This window comes from Puma concolor, chromosome B3 (assembly GCF_028749965.1).
Source record: "Puma concolor isolate L17-30 chromosome B3, mPumCon1.1.hap2, whole genome shotgun sequence".
Taxonomy (NCBI): Eukaryota; Metazoa; Chordata; class Mammalia; order Carnivora; family Felidae; genus Puma; species Puma concolor.
Window position 1 is genome coordinate 81,155,472 of NC_141672.1, and position 18,678 is coordinate 81,174,149.

General features: G+C 35.8%; 1 protein-coding gene across 1 annotated transcript in view; it reads right to left on the minus strand.

Annotated features, from left to right (window-relative positions):
* AQR (aquarius intron-binding spliceosomal factor) overlaps positions 1–18,678 on the minus strand; it is a 98,892-nt gene that overhangs the window by 26,399 nt on the left and 53,815 nt on the right. The window contains exons 18-25 of the mRNA XM_025918898.2: positions 17,878–18,056; positions 14,384–14,551; positions 12,935–13,104; positions 9,042–9,283; positions 7,433–7,579; positions 6,542–6,611; positions 4,203–4,313; positions 1,393–1,502 (exon numbers count right to left, since the gene is read on the minus strand). Coding sequence (XP_025774683.1) covers positions 1,393–1,502; positions 4,203–4,313; positions 6,542–6,611; positions 7,433–7,579; positions 9,042–9,283; positions 12,935–13,104; positions 14,384–14,551; positions 17,878–18,056 — 1,197 coding nt within the window. The remainder of the gene's footprint in view (positions 1–1,392; positions 1,503–4,202; positions 4,314–6,541; positions 6,612–7,432; positions 7,580–9,041; positions 9,284–12,934; positions 13,105–14,383; positions 14,552–17,877; positions 18,057–18,678) is intronic.

Sequence of the window (18,678 nt, forward strand, 5' to 3'; positions counted from 1 at the left end):
ATTATGTATGACCACTCCTCCTCTATCTCACAAGGTTTGAAAATTTTTCTTTAGGCAAAATGACATTACTTTTACTATGAAATGATACTGTTTTTCCTTTTAATTATGAAAAAGGGAGAGAAATGAAAGAACATGCCCAATGCAGCAAGCACATACCTACTAACAGAGCCGGGGCTTGGCTTGTGCATCAGAAAGTAAAAACTATTATTTTCTTTGGAAAGTTGGTATTACCTGAAATCCTTTTTTAAGTTTTACTTCGGTTCTGTTCTAATATTCTTTAAAAAACTGTAGACCCTACTGCAGTATAATTATAATACCACCTTTATGTTCACTGAATGCTGGATTATTACATTTTACAGTCTAGCCCACTTCTGTAAGTTTAATATGAGGAAATATCCATGGCAAGAATTCAGAGAAGTAACTTTGGCTAATCCAAAATTAAGAATCTAGAGCCCCAAATATAACTTAGTGTGTGTTGTTCTTTGCCCTATGACTTTTTAGAAGCTAACAAATGTTTGGTGAGCTCTGTAATACAAGAACTCAAAATAGATGCAACATAATAATTTAACACTCCTTTAGCTCTTTTGATGTCTATGATCAATTTAGTCAAAGGTCATGTTCAATAGCCAAAGGCTGTATTAAATATGTGCAGCTGTTTGTTATGACTATTGTCTGAAATCATGCTTTAAAAATGCATTTCAATATAAATGAAATGAGCTATTATAAACAAACTTTGAAGGGGAAATCTAAAATACTAACAGTAGAAGAAATTTCGATTTGTAAAATTTTAGTTACTTTGTAATATGTAATGTTAAACATTACATGTTAATGTTATGTTAAACATAAAGTTAATAAACATAATGTTAAAATGTTAAACATAAAGTCTAGCTAAATGGCAATTAAGCTATTAATTGCTATTAATACCTGTGATAATACTTAAAACCTCAAAGCTTATACTATCATTAATCTCCGATTGTGTTTCATTAAAGAACCAACTTCTTAATTGGTGCCTAAAATATATGCAAATTAAATGTCTGAATGAAATGTGAAAAGGAATCATGGAAACTTGTACAGTTTGAGTTGGCAACATTAAAAATGACCTCAATAAACAGAGAACAAATGGCAATCTGCAATTTTAAAAAGATGAATAAGATAACTCTCTTTACTGAAATAACTGTACTCTTCAGGGAAAAAATGGCATAAACAAACAAAACTGGAGCTGAAGGAGATGATGATGTTTAGGTCAACTATAAGTAGTTATGCTAGAATCTTTCAGAATTAAGTTTGATTATTCATGGCTCTTGTCCCCTCACGTTTCTTCAAAAAAGAAGAGGAAGGGAAGGCTAAAAATTGTTTTGTGTACCATTTCAAAACTCATCCCCATCTGCTCACCTGCTGAAATCCTTCTCTGTCTCCAGCTCTTCTTCTCCATGACCAAGACGCAGCAGGTGGCGCTCATCAATGTCTAGAGCCATGATCTTCTCAAACAACTGGTTCAAGGCCTGGAGAATAAAACAAAAAGGATGACAGTGAATTTTAATGAACTGTCAGCCTCCTTTAAAAGTAACAAAAACCAGGGGTGCCTGGGTGGTTCAGTCGGTTGAGCGTCCGACTTCGGCTCAGGCCACGATCTCACAGCTCGTGCGTTGGAGCCCTGCGTCAGGCTCTGTGCTGACAGCTCGGATCCTGGAGCCTGCTTCAGATTCTGTGCCTCCCTCTCTCTCTGCCCCAACCAACTCACATTCTGTCTCTGTCTCTCTCAAAAATAAATAAACATTAAAAAAAATTATAAAAGTAACAAAAACCAACATTTAGAAGGACAGAAAAGAATGAACACTGCCTAGTCAGATAAGAATCAAATTCAAAACACAGAAGAAAACAAATCTTGTATTAGGTTACTTACAATGTAAACAAAATAGCATTTTTCTTGATTTCTGATATTGCTGCCTACACATACTTGGCCAAGTGAATGACTGAAAACCATAAAAACCATCTAACCACTAAATCTCTGCTTCCACTAATTTATGAAAGAAAGAAAAACTATGGATCAGTTTCTATTCTCCCCAAATAGTAACAATTACTGAAATAATTAATAAACACACCAAGATTTCACTCCATGGAATATCCATGGGTTGTAGAAAACTGAAACATTTTTGCAGCTGGAAAAGGACTCTCAGGCAGTGAGTGTGTAGACAGAATATGTCAAGAGGACCACATAAGGGGAAGGTAAATTGCATCATTCAAATCTTAGGCCAAAGGTCTGAAGTTCTCTACACAACAATGAACAGAGCACTCATTAATTGCAAACTATGCTGATGGAGGCCATCTAGAAGCACTCCTTTCTACCTATAAAATAGTCGCGTTTAGGGTTCCCTCGAATCTTAGTATCAATTACCTGAACATCTACAGTTACAACGTTTTGTAGACAGGCAAGTTTCATAGTATGGAAAGATACATTAAGAAAGACATCATTTAAAACTCAGCCAAATGTCTTTCTTAATTTACCATCACTCTAACCCTACCCATAAGCCAACATCCAGTTTCATAATGTAAATACAGATATCTTTTGCTATCAAAACTCTAACAATTAGAGCTCAGATTGAAGAAATGAACATAAATTTTCAGAAAAAAATTCCCCAATATTCAAACTCTTGATGCTCTCCATCCAAAACCTGAGATCCAATGGATCAGACCACATAGCATTCATCACTGACTAGCCAAACTCAGAAACCACAAAGATTTAGAGAACAAAAAATACTATCACACTGCACTCAAAAAACCCTGCAAGATCTCATTATGAATTAAAGTAATACTGAAGAACTGCTTGCATTAAGTATGCAGATGAAGATCTGACAAATGAAAAGCAACAAATCAACAACTGATATCAAGGATGATATGATTATCAAAGATCATTAGCAAACAATGAAGTCTTTGGCTACATCTATAAAACAACCTTCTCTATAATTGTACTATACAAGTCAATCATGAGTAGAAGAGTCTACAGAAAGTCATTATCAGGTTATGACAAAACTTACTAAAAATACTGTTAAAACAACAACACATGAATTATTCTTTATTCATTCTGAGTCTGGAAAGAGGTAAGATTATTACAGACTAAATTTCATTAAATAGAAGAAAAACGGCATACATAATTTGTAATTACATAATTTGTTTCTTTTATTAAGCTTCAGTCAGCTTTCTCCCCTGCACAATTTTAATATACTGTACAATAATGTCACCATTACTTACAAACTTCAAAGATATAAAAACAAGTGAATGAATTGGATAGCATTAATTTTAAAAACCTATAGACTAAAAGTTGACAAATAATAGAGTAAGTGACATTTAGCATTCTAAAAATCCAGTGCTTCTTTGTAGACCAACTCTTAAAGAAGTGGTCAACTGAAATCACCCTTTAGAGAACCATAAGTACCTTTAGAGGTTAGACTATACTGCACGTTTCATGATGCTCTGAGAGCTTCCTGTTACGTTTTACAGAAAAGCTAGTAAAGGCTAGGTGTCTTACTCATTTCTGTGACACTGAGATTTAAAAAAAACTACCACAGCACACACATAGATGTAAAGATCATTTTTCAGACAGTATTTATGTGAAAAAAGTTTGTTTTTATTACATTAACAGTTTATAAATGCCTTATGTATTGAATCTACAACATAAAATAGTCCTTCCATGTAATACAGATATTTATATGTAGACTTCATAATGATATAAAACTTCATCTAGTGTTGATACATTTAAGCCTTAGTCTTTTGGTAATATTCATTCTACTAAAGGATGAAAAATGTTACCAGTAAGGGTTATTAATGCTTTTAATCTCAAAGTAAAAGCTTTAGCTTTGCATGGAAGACTGGGGGGAAGGGAGGCGCGTGGGGCAGAGGCAGCTTAATTTAATCCAAATGTTTGACCATATATCCAAGTATTCTTCTTAGCTTCCCACATTTTGACCCTCTTTATTAGAAATAAAAGATTGTTTTTATATTTTCCTCATATAATCTGGTCACGACCAGTAACAATCCAAGAGTTACTCAATAGGAAACACTATTTCAGTACTGTTGTCCCTATGATTGGGTTATCATACAAGTAGGAATCTCCATTGTGCCTTCATTCATCCCCCCACTCCTTCTTTACCTCCTCTACCATCCATCGTATCTACGCGTGTGCTCAGGGACACATACACACTTACCTGATTAGAATGAGTAACAATCAAAGTCCTCTGCTCTGGGAAATTATGGTAGATGTTGGATATGATCTGGACTGCCACATCTGTTTTTCCAGTACCTGGTGGACCCACAACCTAAACAGGAGATGAAAACACAGCAAACTACTAAGCTATCATATTGTTAGAAAACAGACATTCTAAAACTGAAAGAGAAATTTAAAAAACTGCCAGATGAATTTAGTAACAGAATGGACAAGAGAGTCAGTGAATCTGAAACAACAATAGAAATCACCCAACCTAAAAAATAAGCAAAAGAAAAGACTGAAAACAAATAAAGAAACAGAGCCTCATGAATCTATGGCACAATACTAAAAGGTCTACATTTATGTCACTTAAGTCTTAGAATAAGAGTAAAAAATATATAGTACAGAAAAAATATATGAAGAAACAATGGCTGAAAACTTCTCAAATCTGGCAAAAGACCAAAATCTACAGACTCAGGAAGCTCAGCAGACTCCAAAGAGAATAATTCTGAAGAAATCCAAGCCCAGACACATCATAATTAAATAGCTGAAAACTGAAGAAAAATTCTTAATAGCAACCAGAAAAAACTGATGTATTTATGTATAGCAAAAGGATGTTTCAAATGACTATGGGTTTCTCTCACAAACTGCAGAAGCCAGAAGGAAGTGGAATAACATTTTGAAGAACTCCAGAATTCTATGTCCAAGTGAAAATATCTTTAAAGAATGAGGATGAAAGACATTCTCACACGAAGAAAAACAAAGATAATTCATTGCTAGCAGACCTGCTCTTAAAAGTGGTAAGAGTTTTTCAGACCGAAAGGAAGTGACATCAGAGAAAACTTAAAAATATCAGGAATGAAGGATAAACAGCAAATTTATAACAGCCTATTCATTTTTCTCTAGAGTTTTTAAAATATGTTTGCTTTTCTAACATTGCCTGACGGTATTTTCAACGTATGTACGCGTAATACACATAACAACTCTGACATAAAAGGGAAAAGGGAAAGGGACCTACATGGAGGTAAAGATCCTCTATTCAACTTAAGAGACAAAATACTGATTCTAAGTAGACTGTGAAAAACTAAGTATTTATATTGTAATTCTCTAGACCAGCCACTAAGAAAAATCTGTGTAAGAGATACAAAAGAACACAATAGATAAATTAAAACGAAACACTAAAACTATCTAACCCAAAAGAAAGTTAAAAAAAAAAAAGAGGAACAGGAACACAAAACAAATAAAATAAATAATAAAGTGGTAGGTCTAAATCCAAACATATCAACTACATTTAATGTAAATGGTCTAAACACACTGATTAAAACACAGAGACTATCAGAATGAAGAAAATAACATAGCCCAACTACATGCTGTTTACAAGAAACTCACTTCAAATATAATATGTAGGTTAGAAATAAAATATGAGAAAAGGTGTATCATGTGAACACTAATCAAAAAACTGAAGTTGCTATGTTAATATCAAAGTATATTTCAGGACAAAAAAATTATCAGTGATTAAGAAAGACATTACATAATAAGAAATGCATCAATTCACCAAGAAGATATGATAACCTTGAATGTATATGTACCTATCCATAGAGCTTTAAAAAACATGAAGCAAAAACTGAAAGAATTGAAAGGAGAAATGGATAAATATGTAATTGTAGTTGGAGACTTCAATAATTCTCTTTCAGTAATCAACAGAAATAGTAGGTGGAATATCAGTAAGTACAGAGAAATACTGAATCAAATGAATCTGACATATATAGGACACTGCCCCCCAAAACAATAGAATAAACACTCATTTCAAGTGCACATGAAATATTCACCAAGACAGATCATATCCTGGGCCACAAAACAAACGTGAGCAAATTAAAAAAACAAAAAATAGAAATCACACAACATTATTTTCTCTGACCATAAAGGACTCAGAACAGAAATTAGTAAGTGGAACGTAACAGGAAAATCTCTAAATACTTGGAAATTAAAGATAGTTTTAAATCAGTTGTCAGTAGGCTTCTTCTGTAAAGGGCCAGCAGGTAAACATTTCAGGCTTTGTAGGCCATACAATCTCTGCTGCAAGTATTTAAACTCTGCCGTTACAGCACAAAGCTGGACAGAGGCAATACGTAACCAAACAGGCATAGCTATATTCCAATAAAACTTTATTTATGAACACTGAAATAAGTAGAAGGCAAAATGTCCATATGCAAACAATGCCACAATTACTTATGAACACTTAAATTCAGTTGTGTTTTTGTGCTTCAAATACACTCTACACATTTGATGCTTATCTTATCCGAATCCACGTAAAAACATGTGGAACAATGCCTTTCTTACCATAGTTAGCCCAGGCTGCATTCCAGCACGGATGGCCTCTATCTGTGTGTGAGTGAACTGAATTGTATTACTACAAATAAGAGTAAATAAGAAGTTGGTTAAAAATACAGATGAACAACATTTAGTAAAAATTAGACAATAACCAAAAGTCCAAACGTCTGCTCTATATATGCCCCTGTTCTCCCAATCCCTTCTTTTCCTCACCCCAGCCCTTCAAGTGAGTGAGTGTGTGTGTTGGAGGGGGGTAGGGTGGGTAGGTGGGTGTGCATGTATGTGGTAAAGAAAAAAAAAATAACAGATCTACTCTCTTAACAAATTTTAACTGCATACTACAGTATCGTTAACTACAAGCACAATGTTGGATAGCAAATCTCGTACTTTTACATCTTACATGACTAAACCAGTCTCTTCTAAATGATTTCCTTCACTCCTACCCCTCTACAGACCAACTAAAACTGAGTGAATCTTACAGAAAGAAAAGACTACAGTTATTTTTCAATACACTTAGCCCAACCAATATCTCACTTGGAATGTCAAAGTTCCAATTCCCAATGTAATACCAAATACAATGCCAGTTTAATAGTCATGGCAAACATACATGAGGGTAGCTGCTACATATAGTACATGCTCATGAAGTAAGAACACTGTGCTCAAATTAAGGTAGCCCTCTAACACTTATTGTTCATAGGACCTGAAAATGTTTCTTTTGGAAATATGACTACAGAACGGCCAAAAATGTCTGAGCTATCTAGCTGACAGAATACAAGGAAAGAGGGTCCAGAAACCTAAGTTTCCTGGGATTTTTAAAGGATAAGTAAACTTTTAAACATTATTAATACAAAATAGCAAACTATTATTCATTATTACAATTAACATAGATAGTAAAATTACCGTTTGGGTTGGTTATAAGGATAAGGGCCCCTATTGGGAATGACATGAGGTTCAACAATTAAGGTTTTTGCCTCTTCGGAGTCTTCATCTTCACCATCTGTATCTTTCCTTTTCTTTCCTTTTCCACTCCTTACTGGAAAGGTTATCCTACAAGACCAAAATGTTTGTTCATTTTTACAATTAACAATTTACCAAGCACCTACCTTGTGCATGACATTGTATGGAGGATAATCAGATCAGAAAGAAACACTTATGGCTTAACGGAACTATCTGTACACACATTCTGAAAAGAGCAGACATACAAGCACTAAAATGTGTGTTCATGGAGTTCAGATAAGAAAAAGTCAGCTGATCAAGGGAGAATCAAAGAAGCAGCATTTACATACTTATGTCCATGCACTGTAAGTGCTTTACACATTGTCCCTCCTTAAATCAGAAAAGGCTTCATGGGAGGGATGGCATCAAAGATGAGTTTCAAAGAGCTTAGACATATAAACATGGGAGAGAAGCTAGTCTAGGAAGAAGTAAGACTATATACAGGTTTAAGTACCAGTGGCCAGTTTTGCCAGAATGGATACAATAGAGAAAACTAGACAGACAAGTTGGAGCCCTGTTATAACACTGTGGAATATCAAGCCTTTAAGGCAGATATACCAGTAAGGGTTAATACTTTCAATCTCAAAGTAAAAGCTTTAGCTTTCCATGGAAGACTGGGGGTGGAGAGGGGCATGCGGGGCAGAGTTCTTAGCTTGGGGTCAGGGATACCTCAGGAGGTGACTCTCCCTAGGCACCTGGGGAAATCAACAAATACCTTAAAATTAAACTAAAAAAACTAATTCTCTGTGTGCACCTTTTCCACACAAGAGAATTCAGGGAAGAGTGAGGAGTTGCATCAGGTTCTTTGTTCCATTTCTAGTCACAATTGAAAACCAAAGCCCCTTTAACATTACATATAACTATATTGCGAATATTTAAATTTTGTGAGTAAGAAAGCTTAAAAGAAAAACAATTTTTCCCTAAAAAAACAAAAGAAAGTTCAATATCCCATGGGTATGTCCATTAATTAGGAAACATACCAGATTATGCATAATTTGCAAAGACATATTTTTTTTAATGTTTGTTTATTTTGAGAGAGAGTGGGAGAGAAAAAAAGGGAACATACTGGTGTGAGTAGGGGAGAATCAGAGAGAGAATCCAAAGCAGGCTCTGCACTGTCAGCACAGATCCTGATGCAGGGCTCCATCTCACAAACTGTGAGATCATGACCTAAGCTGAAATCAAGAGCCACAAGCCCAACTGACTGAGCCACCCAGGCGCCCCATGTTTCTTCAGTCAAATGTTATAAATATGTTTATACAATACTCTTCAGACAACAAGCATTTACTGATCCCTTACTAGATGTGAGGCTACTTTTATTATGGGCTTAAAATAGTTGCTGTACTAAGAATGAGAAACAAGTCAAATAAAATAAATGTATCCCTGTCACTACATGGTGAAGGTAGAGTGCCCAAACAAAATCAAGACAGTCAAAACGTTAGCTGCAGTCTGATGGCCTATCTGAGGTTGGCTACCGAAAGCCTGAAAGGAATATATCCAGTGCTGACATTACCTGAAAGGCGGGATCTGCAGAGCTGGGTCATCCACAGTTACTTTGACATTATGACCAGGAAAGCTGCTTTTTAAATGGTCAATGGAAAGAAACGTATCATTGAAATCAAGAGTGGCAATCTGATTGGGCATTTTTGAATAATGTGCACTACTTGGATCCCCATAACCTAAAATGATGTCATGCAGCCAGTCAGGTACCACGCAATCAGTATTCATCAGGTTCCGAATGGTCTCCAGCACAGCCTGTCAGTGGAAGGAGAGAAAAGAGTTGTGTCAAGAAGACATCCCAAACATTTGCACTTCAGTGGAATGCAGAGCCGGCTGCACTAATCCAGAATTCCCGAGTGTTTCAAGGCAAGAAGCTATTTTCTGCTGACAGGTGCTTGGCTAGACTGAATCAACAGCTATATTTTCAGCTGATACCATACACTGAGTTAAACAAAAGACCAAACTTAGCAAGAACAGTTTATCCGTTAGGAGTTCATTTAGACAGAATGTCATAAATGAGTTTACCACTTGACTCTTGCTGGACATAATGAAAATCTGATCAAGACTATACAACAGCAAGAAAACATTATAGAACAAACCCTTAAAGCGGACGCTTCCTCTTGGAAACTCCTGGAGCTTTCTCCTCTTTATATTCCATAGTTCCTCAGTGCTAAGACAACACACAACCAGAAGCATATCAACATATGCCTCAATTGTGAAACATACCATAATTTAAATATATTAAAATTAACACTGTTAGAAGAAATAAGAAATAAAAAGTAAAACAAACAAATGGTAAAAATGAAATGTCAAAATTTCAAAATGGAAGAAACATTCTACAATAAAAAGTCATTATAGTAGTTAACATATACATGGTCAAGGCAAACTCTTAGACTTTCCAATAATTATTTTGACACAGCGATCTATCTCACATATGAAAGTCAGAAGGCTAGGCTATTAATTTCAAGGAATAAAATAACCAAACCAACCATTTTTATATCATAAATGCTAAATACTCCAACAGGATAACAAAGTAACAGGATGGCATACATTAATCACACTCGCATCACATCACCTTGTTTTATTTTCTTGTACTAATCACTACCTGAAATTCTCTTTTCATGTATGTAGTTATCTGTTTGTCATCTGTCTAATTCCCACTAGAAATATCATTTCCATGAGAGCAGGGATCTAGGAAATTTGACCATGAGATGGGTAAAAACACTGGATGGACAGATGAATGAGTATGTTCACATAATGATGGACAAAATGAGAGCTCTACTCTCTAAGAAAATTAAAGTTTTAGTAGGGAGATAAAATATGTTCTTAGCAATGACACAACACAGCAGAATATGGCAAATGGTAAAGAATATTACAAAATACAATGGGAACACAGTTCCGAGTAGGTGAGAGATGCATGGAGGGGAGACTTTTGACCTTAGGCAAGGTTTCATGGAGGAAGGTGGCATTTCAATTTAGCTCAAAGTAAAGGATCTGTGAAGGAGCTTTGGTTTATTTCATCATTAATGGAAAGTCACAGAAATGTTTTGAGAAGCAGAGTGAAATGGTCAGCGGAAGCACATGAAAAATAGGTGACTGACGAGGAGAACAAAGGTAGGGCAGAGTAAGCTATGTAGTGCAACTATTCAGGCAAGAAATAAAATATCCAGGTCAGAACAGGCTGTATGGACTGGAAAAGAGAGAAGGAAATAAGGGATGCTGCCCAGGTATATAACAAAACACCAAACACACCAAAAGAGCATTCGTCCTTTCCCAAACACAGGTTGAGTTAATCACTGCCCATTTCTTGGATAGGAACCTGAATGCCTTTTGATCTTCCATGTTACTTTCTGGTTGTTGTTGAAGTTTATTTTTATTTTTTTTAGTAATCTCTACACTCAATGTGGGGCTCAAACTCACGACCCTGAGATCAAGAGTCACGTGCTCTTTCAACTGAGCCAGGCAAGCGCTACTTCCATGGCACTTTTACCTGCATCCTTCTTATGACTTTTGGTACCTTTAAACACTTCAACTTAGTTATCTGTTTGTATTTTTAACTTCCCTTATTGGTAATCTAAACTCTCTAAAAGTATAAGCTGTGTCTTACTCATCTTTACTGACTCCATATAACTCAGGACAATGCCAGACACACAGTGGGCATTAAATAAACCAGTCAAATGAATGAACACAAGGAACTTTTTTTCATTTTTAGTAGAGTGACTGAAATCCGGTCATTACTGAGAAACAGAGACCCTGCCCTCATAGACCTGCATTCTAATGGTGAAGTCAGATAAATAACAAATATATAACCAGCAGGTATAATAAAAGCTGTGAGGAAAGATACAGATAATTGGATTAAGACTGATGAGAAGGGGGGATGCCACTTTCGGTGGGGGTTTCCCGAAAAAGCTCCCTCAGGAGGTAACATCTAAGCAGAGCTGCCCACACAAAGTGAGGGAGCGAAGCATGTAAATCCCTGGGAGGAAGACTGTGTTGGTAGAGGGAACACCATGTAAAAAAAGTATGGGTTATTGAAGAATAGCAAAAAGGTCAGTGAGGCTGGCATGGACTGAATCAGAGATAGGTGTTAGAAAATGATGTTGGGAGAGGTGGCCAGAGGACAGATAATGAAGGGGCCTCTTGGATTGTGGCGGTAACTTTCTACTGTGATGGCAAACCATTAAAAAGAGCTGAACAGGGGTACCAGGGCATAATTTGCATTCGGTCACTATGTGGAGAATAGCGTAAGGGGAGGGGCGGTCAAGAATGGAAGCAGGGATGTGAGAGATGAAGGTATCTTCGACGTGGCATCAGTGGAGGTGGTGAGCTAATCAAACTGACTGATGGACTGGATGTGCAGCGGGAGACAAAAAGAAATCAAGAGTACTTCCACTGTTTCGTCTTCAACAACAGGGCTAAATGGAGAATAGATTCCTTCATATGTGAGGTTTTCTTTTTATAACCATAAGAAAAGGAAAAAAAAAGATGATAAAGTGATAACGTAGAAGCACTGTTTTGGGGGAGAGAATGAAGAAAGGCACTTGTGCCGAAGCTAGCATTACCAAATGCTAAAAATCGCTCAATGTTAACGTTTTGTAATACACTTTCCAGTAATAAAGAATCTTCTTTTATCAAAATTCCTTGTCTCCATTAAGTTATGAAAGTAAAACTCTCCAGCCCCTAAACCTTTCTTTTCCTGCTAATGAGTAAACAATGAACATGTTTTATCACAGCAATTCAGAGCCCTGAGGTATCACATCTGTATTTGTAAAGTGATTTGGAAGTACACTTACTTTTTTTATTTTTTTATTTTTTTTATTAAAAAAAAATTTTTTTTTCAACGTTTATTTATTTTTGGGACAGAGAGAGACAGAGCATGAACGGGGGAGGGGCAGAGAGAGAGGGAGACACAGAATCGGAAACAGGCTCCAGGCTCTGAGCCATCAGCCCAGAGCCCGACGTGGGGCTCAAACTCACGGACCGCGAGATCTTGACCTGGCTGAAGTCGGACGCTTAACAGACTGCGCCACCCAGGCGCCCCGAAAGTACACTTACTTTTGATTTAAAAAAGAACTCCCAGTAAATACATAAACAAGCAGTTTCTTTACCTCATACTGGCCATACTGAGTATCTAATATACCAACAGCAAGGAAGGAGTCTGACCTGGCTTAATTTATATTTTAAGTTTCTACACTCATCAAAAGACAACATAGATTTAGTAAATAAATTTTCTTAAGTTTTTATATTTAGTCTATACGGAAAAATTTAAAAGAATTGTTTAGAATCAAAAGCAGTTGATCATTTTCTTAACGAATCATTTTTACCTCATATCTATGTATTTACGTTTTAGAAGTTATTCAAATTAAACATAGTACTACTTTTAGTTACACACAGCTTAAAAATTACCTTAAAGTTATTTTCCTTTGGCTTTCTCCTCATTATGATATTGAAAGTTTCGTACACATCTTCTGCTCCATTTTGTATAGTATTGGTCATATCTTGTTGATACTGGTTTGGATCCAAAAACACTCTAAATGTCCTTGACTCTCCTCTAAGATTGGGTCTTGGCTCAGGTCCTAGACATTTTGAAAAGATTTGGTAAACGAAATACACACTTTTCAAGTATCAAAATAAGTCAGCAGTATTCCTTTTCTAGAAATGATGAGTAAACTGTCCAGAGTTAACTCCAGTCATTCCCCTGAGTAGATGCTACGAAGCTGAAAATATTTCCTCCTTTCCTTAAATTCTTGCTATTTCTTTTCCCAGAATAGTCACGTAATGTTTATGATGCAATGCCACGGACTGCAGTTATCTATGTCCTCAAACAAAATAAAAGCCTTAGAAGTCAAACAACTTTGTCAGTCACTCATAGCTCCTACCACCGCCTTACTTGGCTGATCACTTTTGTCATCCACATACCATTCCTAGTATCACCAGTGTGAAAGGAAATTTCCTTTCTTTTTGTCTTAGACCTCTAACTCCGGTCCCGATATGTGGCCTTATGTTTATTCCACCTTTCCCATTTTCTTTTATTCTAGTAATAAGATTAGTTTAATTATCAGCACTTTTGAGCAATGGTGCAATCTTAAAATCACAGGTGGTAGAGGTTAATTCTAGTTCTGAGAGAAGTTTAGTAAACAAATTGGAAAGTAAGCACTGGACACAGATGCATATATAATCTAACAGCTGTACCAAGTCAAGACAACATAAGAAAGAATTTCAAAGAAAAATCAATGATAATCAATGAGAGAATTTCAAAGAAAAATCAATCTAAGAAATCAAAGAGCTGACTAACCCTGTAAGATGGTATTTCTAAATGGGTAATGTCTGCATCTTAGGTATGACAATTCCTTAGACAAGGCAGTTCTGTTTAGATGTTTAGCATCCCGAGCCCCCATCTGTCAAATGCCAATAGCTCACCCTCCCCAACCCTAACCCGGTCATATGACAATATAAATAGCACCATACATTTCAAAATACAGGGTAGTATTAATCCCAACTGAGAGCCACTGCTACAATGAATCAAAAAAATAAAACTTAAAACACTAGGCAAATATGTCATAAGAGGTGTTTAGAGGTTTTAAAAAGCAATATTGCAAAGTATTACAAAAATTTAAATAAAGGTAACTTCAAAAGATCCTGTCCTTTCCAATATCTAATAAAAAGTTTAGAAACCATATTATTATTTCTAAAACCGGGTAGTAGGTAACTTACACATATTTTATACATAATCCTTTTGTGATGACTTATTATGTACAACAACTAAAAAATATTACTTAAGATGCAAAAAGGAAAAAAGGTGAAGAATTTTATCATTATGTACACACTCTCTTTTAAAAATTTGGATCACCATACCGTCTTCAATGACACGCCCTTTATCATCTAGCATGCCCTGGATTTCACAGCCTCTGACATAAACCAGGCCAATCTGCTCAATAAAAGGTCTCCTCCGGTCAAACTTGGTACCATACGGTTTTGTGGGACGCACGGTAATTAAAAAACAGACATCATGCTTACGAAGACCTGGTAAAACATAAAGATGCTTTCACTTACTAGAATGTTCTTGTTTTCAGTCTTTTGTTGGCAAATTCTCATCCTCTTATCTTTGGAATAGAGATATAAGAAACATTTAAAATACCAGATGCGATCGATGATTATATTTGCATTATAATATAATTACGGGTTTTTTCCTATCATCTTTAATACTCAATGCCTGACAGCAATAATTAAACGAAAATTTCTCTTTATATTAAAATTAGAAACTTTTATGCCATGAATACGTTACCGAATAAGCCCTCCAAGTCATGTTACAGCTCCAAAATTGGATGCTCGTCATCATTCTTATTTTTAACATTCTTAATAAGTAACCAAAAATATGGCTGGCATATAGTCCATCTATGTCATATTCAGCAGGTTTCTAACATCGGTTTAAACTATCCATCATTGCCATTCCAACAACAGTTTAACTGCACTCCCCGAAAGAGGTCAATTCAAGAATAATTTAACAAGGCACAAAAGCATTGTTTATAGATACCATCCTGAGAACATGTTGAATATATAGTTTCGTTTGGCAAATATTTAACATTTTTAAAGGTAAATGTCAAGAAATAGGAAACCTGTGCCAAAGTCCGTAGCTTCTTAATCATTACATCAAATACTAGACTCAACTGGATCCCCCGCTCTATTAAAAGTAGACACATGGGAACACAAAGGACGCAAAATTAGATCTCATATCACATAATGTCACACCACTTATGTGATGTGGTGTGAAATGAAAGAATCTTCATTTCTTTCCTGATTCGTTCTGTTAGCCAATGTAGGACGTAAATGCAAACTTAAATGGTCTGCTTGCTTATAATCTTGGTAATAAGATCTACAACTAAATCAAATCAGCAATTTCAGTCAGTGTGTGGTTAACAGTACTGGGACCATTCTGGTTTGTTTTAATATGGAGTGGGGTTTACGTGTGCTAGAAACAATTCTGATTCTGATAATAACTTCATTGCTTATTTCCCAACAAATTCTATGTAAAGAAGCAGGAGAAGTGATGAGAAGGGGAACTATTCTACTATCTGAGTTGTACTGCCTTTAGGATTTCTGATCTGCACAACTCATTACAACTTCTAAGTCTTAGAGTCAAAGTGGCACTGAGAAGTAATTAGGTCCGGGGCACCTGGGTGGCTCAGTCGGTTGAGCTTCCGACTTTGGCTCAGGTCATGATCTCATGGCTCTTGAGTTTGAGCCCGGTGTCGGGCTCTATGATGACAGCTTGGAGCCTGGGAGCCTGCTTCGGATTCTGTGTCTCCCTCTCTCTCTGCCCCTAACCCACTCGCATTCTGTCTCTGTCTCTCTCAAAAATAAACAAACATTAAAAAAAAAAAAAAAATTAAAAAACAAAAAGAAGTAATTAGGTTCCCACCAATGTCACTTTTTGGCACCACTGATGGATGACTGCCTATTCCCTGCTAAAGCAGATCATTTTACTGTGGGACATCTCATATCTACATAAAAAACAAACAAACAAACAAACAAACAAAAAACTTAGTTAACAGCTCAACTATCTTTCTCCTTCAACCATCTGTATGTATTTACTCTGTCCTGGCTGTGCCCTCTAGAGCAGAATCCAGCATTACTGTTTCATAATTCAGTTTCCTTAATTTTAAATGGGCTATTTAAGGGCCTGAGCTTCATACCTTTTTGAAGGAACAAGAAGAACGCTTTATATATTCAACTTAAACTCTTCAAAACTATCCTGTTCCAACAGGACAATATTCATTAGTACTTATAGAACTCCCCTCTGATTTTCTGCCTCCATTTTCTATTTAGTTAATCCATCTGTGATCAACACAGGGCCTGAATTTTGGCTCTGGCCTCCCAGGAAACACTTTTCTCCCACCATGCCCCATAATAGGAAAATGAATATACTGTTCTATAGTACCCTACTGTTCCCTATCTTGTTCATCAAAATTGACCCATTAGATTTCTCATTCCATCAGAGGCCTGTGTTTAAAAGAATGAAAGAGGAAAAAAAAAGACTATTTAACATCCTTCTGATAGAAGCCTCCAAAGTAATAAAGGAAAGGAGTTTAGGTAACTGTGTAAAACAGTGTTTATTTTAATACCTCCTTAAGTGTCAAAGGTATTAAGTATAAAACCTTCTCCAGCAACTTAATGCCTTTCTTAAGGTTCAGCAACAATAAAGGTGTACATTATTCTAGATGTGTGATGCACTAGATTAGATTGGAACTCTTTTGAAGGATACAGGAGTCACAAAAACAACCTGTTACAACTATACCCACTACAGTGGCCATCTGTTAAGCATCTGGCCAGCTTTGCTGCTGAATTCCTTCAGAATTGCTGGATAAACATATCATATAGTCCCTAAGGTTATAAACAGCTATGTTGGGAGTAGTAATTTCTGAAAACTGATCCATTAAGGGACTATCCTTTTCCTTCTGGCATGCCAAGAAGGTGGATGGAGATGAAATCAGCCAGCTACTGTTTCTCACAACAGGACAGCAAGCAAGAGCTCTCATAGACAGCTGGGGGAAAAACATAAAAGTGCCACTTAAAAATTAGTTCACGTGCCATTTCTGGTACAGGTGTTATCAATGTTTTAACTATTTAGCTTACTAACTACGAACATATTTGCCTCTACATAAAATTCACAGTGACACGGAACTCCTGTCCCTAAAATCTTGCCTAGGAAAGAGCAGGGGAAATAAGTCATTCAATTTCTCTGCATCTATTATCTATCCTTGAATACATTTAATACCACTAGTTCTTTATCTGACTTCCTCCCTTTGGTGCAAATAAACCATTATTTCTCTCTGAGTTGTTTTCCCAGATCCCCTTAGAACTGCTTTTGAGTTTGTCTAATTTTGATATTGTGTCTTTATTTTCCACCAACCATATGCATCCCTATTCTCTTCACTCTGGCTGCTTTATCTCTTAAAAATACCAATTTTCCATAATAACTCTGCATGTGTACCAGTTATACATGGGCTGTTCCCCCCCCTTCTTTAGCAAACAGTAATATTTTAATTTTTTATACCAATTCTACAAATTCATATCATCTTACTATATGTGACATTTAAAGAGCTCTCATCTCAGCTTCGCAAACAGCAATTTTCAAAATACTGTGATATGCATGCTCTTTTATGCTTTTTATTAAAGTATTGAGACATTTAATGATTCTTATATGATCCTTGTTATTTTTACTACTAATGAATATAAAGACAATGTTTAGAAGGGTAATGTTTAGTACAAGTGTTTTGCCAATTTTCTAAGTGAAAATCTATAAACTATAAAGGCAAAAGGTAGCTTTACTTTTTGAAATAGAGAATTACCTTCCCATTCATCTTTGATATGATCTCTGACATTCAGATTGATGGTAACATCCGCACGAACTCGGGTTGGCCAGTTTTCACCTATGTTGGGCTTGGCAACCTCAACCACAGTGAAAGCGACAATAGGCTGGGCCATTCGTGCCCAGCCACCAAACACTACACCACCATATTCAGACTGCCTGAAAACCAAAGAAGTGCATGATTACTCAAACAAAAAAGGACTTTTCCCCAACTTTGGGACAAGTACAATTAGTAAGGAGGAATACATGTTTAGCTCCTAACTAAGCCCTGACATTAGTAACTCTTACTAATAAACTTAAAAACAAAAAAACAAAAAACAAAAACCAAGTCCCAATATATAAGGAATATATTCAACAGTATGAATTGGCAAACATGGTCCAGTAAAGAAAGGGACAAAGGAGGAGTAGCCTACACACACCCAGGAAAAAAAGGTAACTATATACATAAGAGAAGAGCCATGTTGTCAAAGAATAATCTATTATAATAATAGAATAACCTAGATTATAATAATAATCTAGCAGAGTTAGCTTTAGTTTATATTCTTATCCTCTTCCTCTTTTCATCAAGATAGTCACAACTATTTCCATTTTATGTATAGGTTTTAGAACAAGCTAGAATTTTAAAAATTAAAACCAAACCAACAAATGATTAATATCTATGCAAATGCTTGCTTTAGGATGTAATAGTTAAATCATTTAAAAGATGCTGCCATGAATTAGGGGTACAAATAAGCTAGTTGTAATAATCAGAATCAGTAACATTCAAATACCCATTATTTCT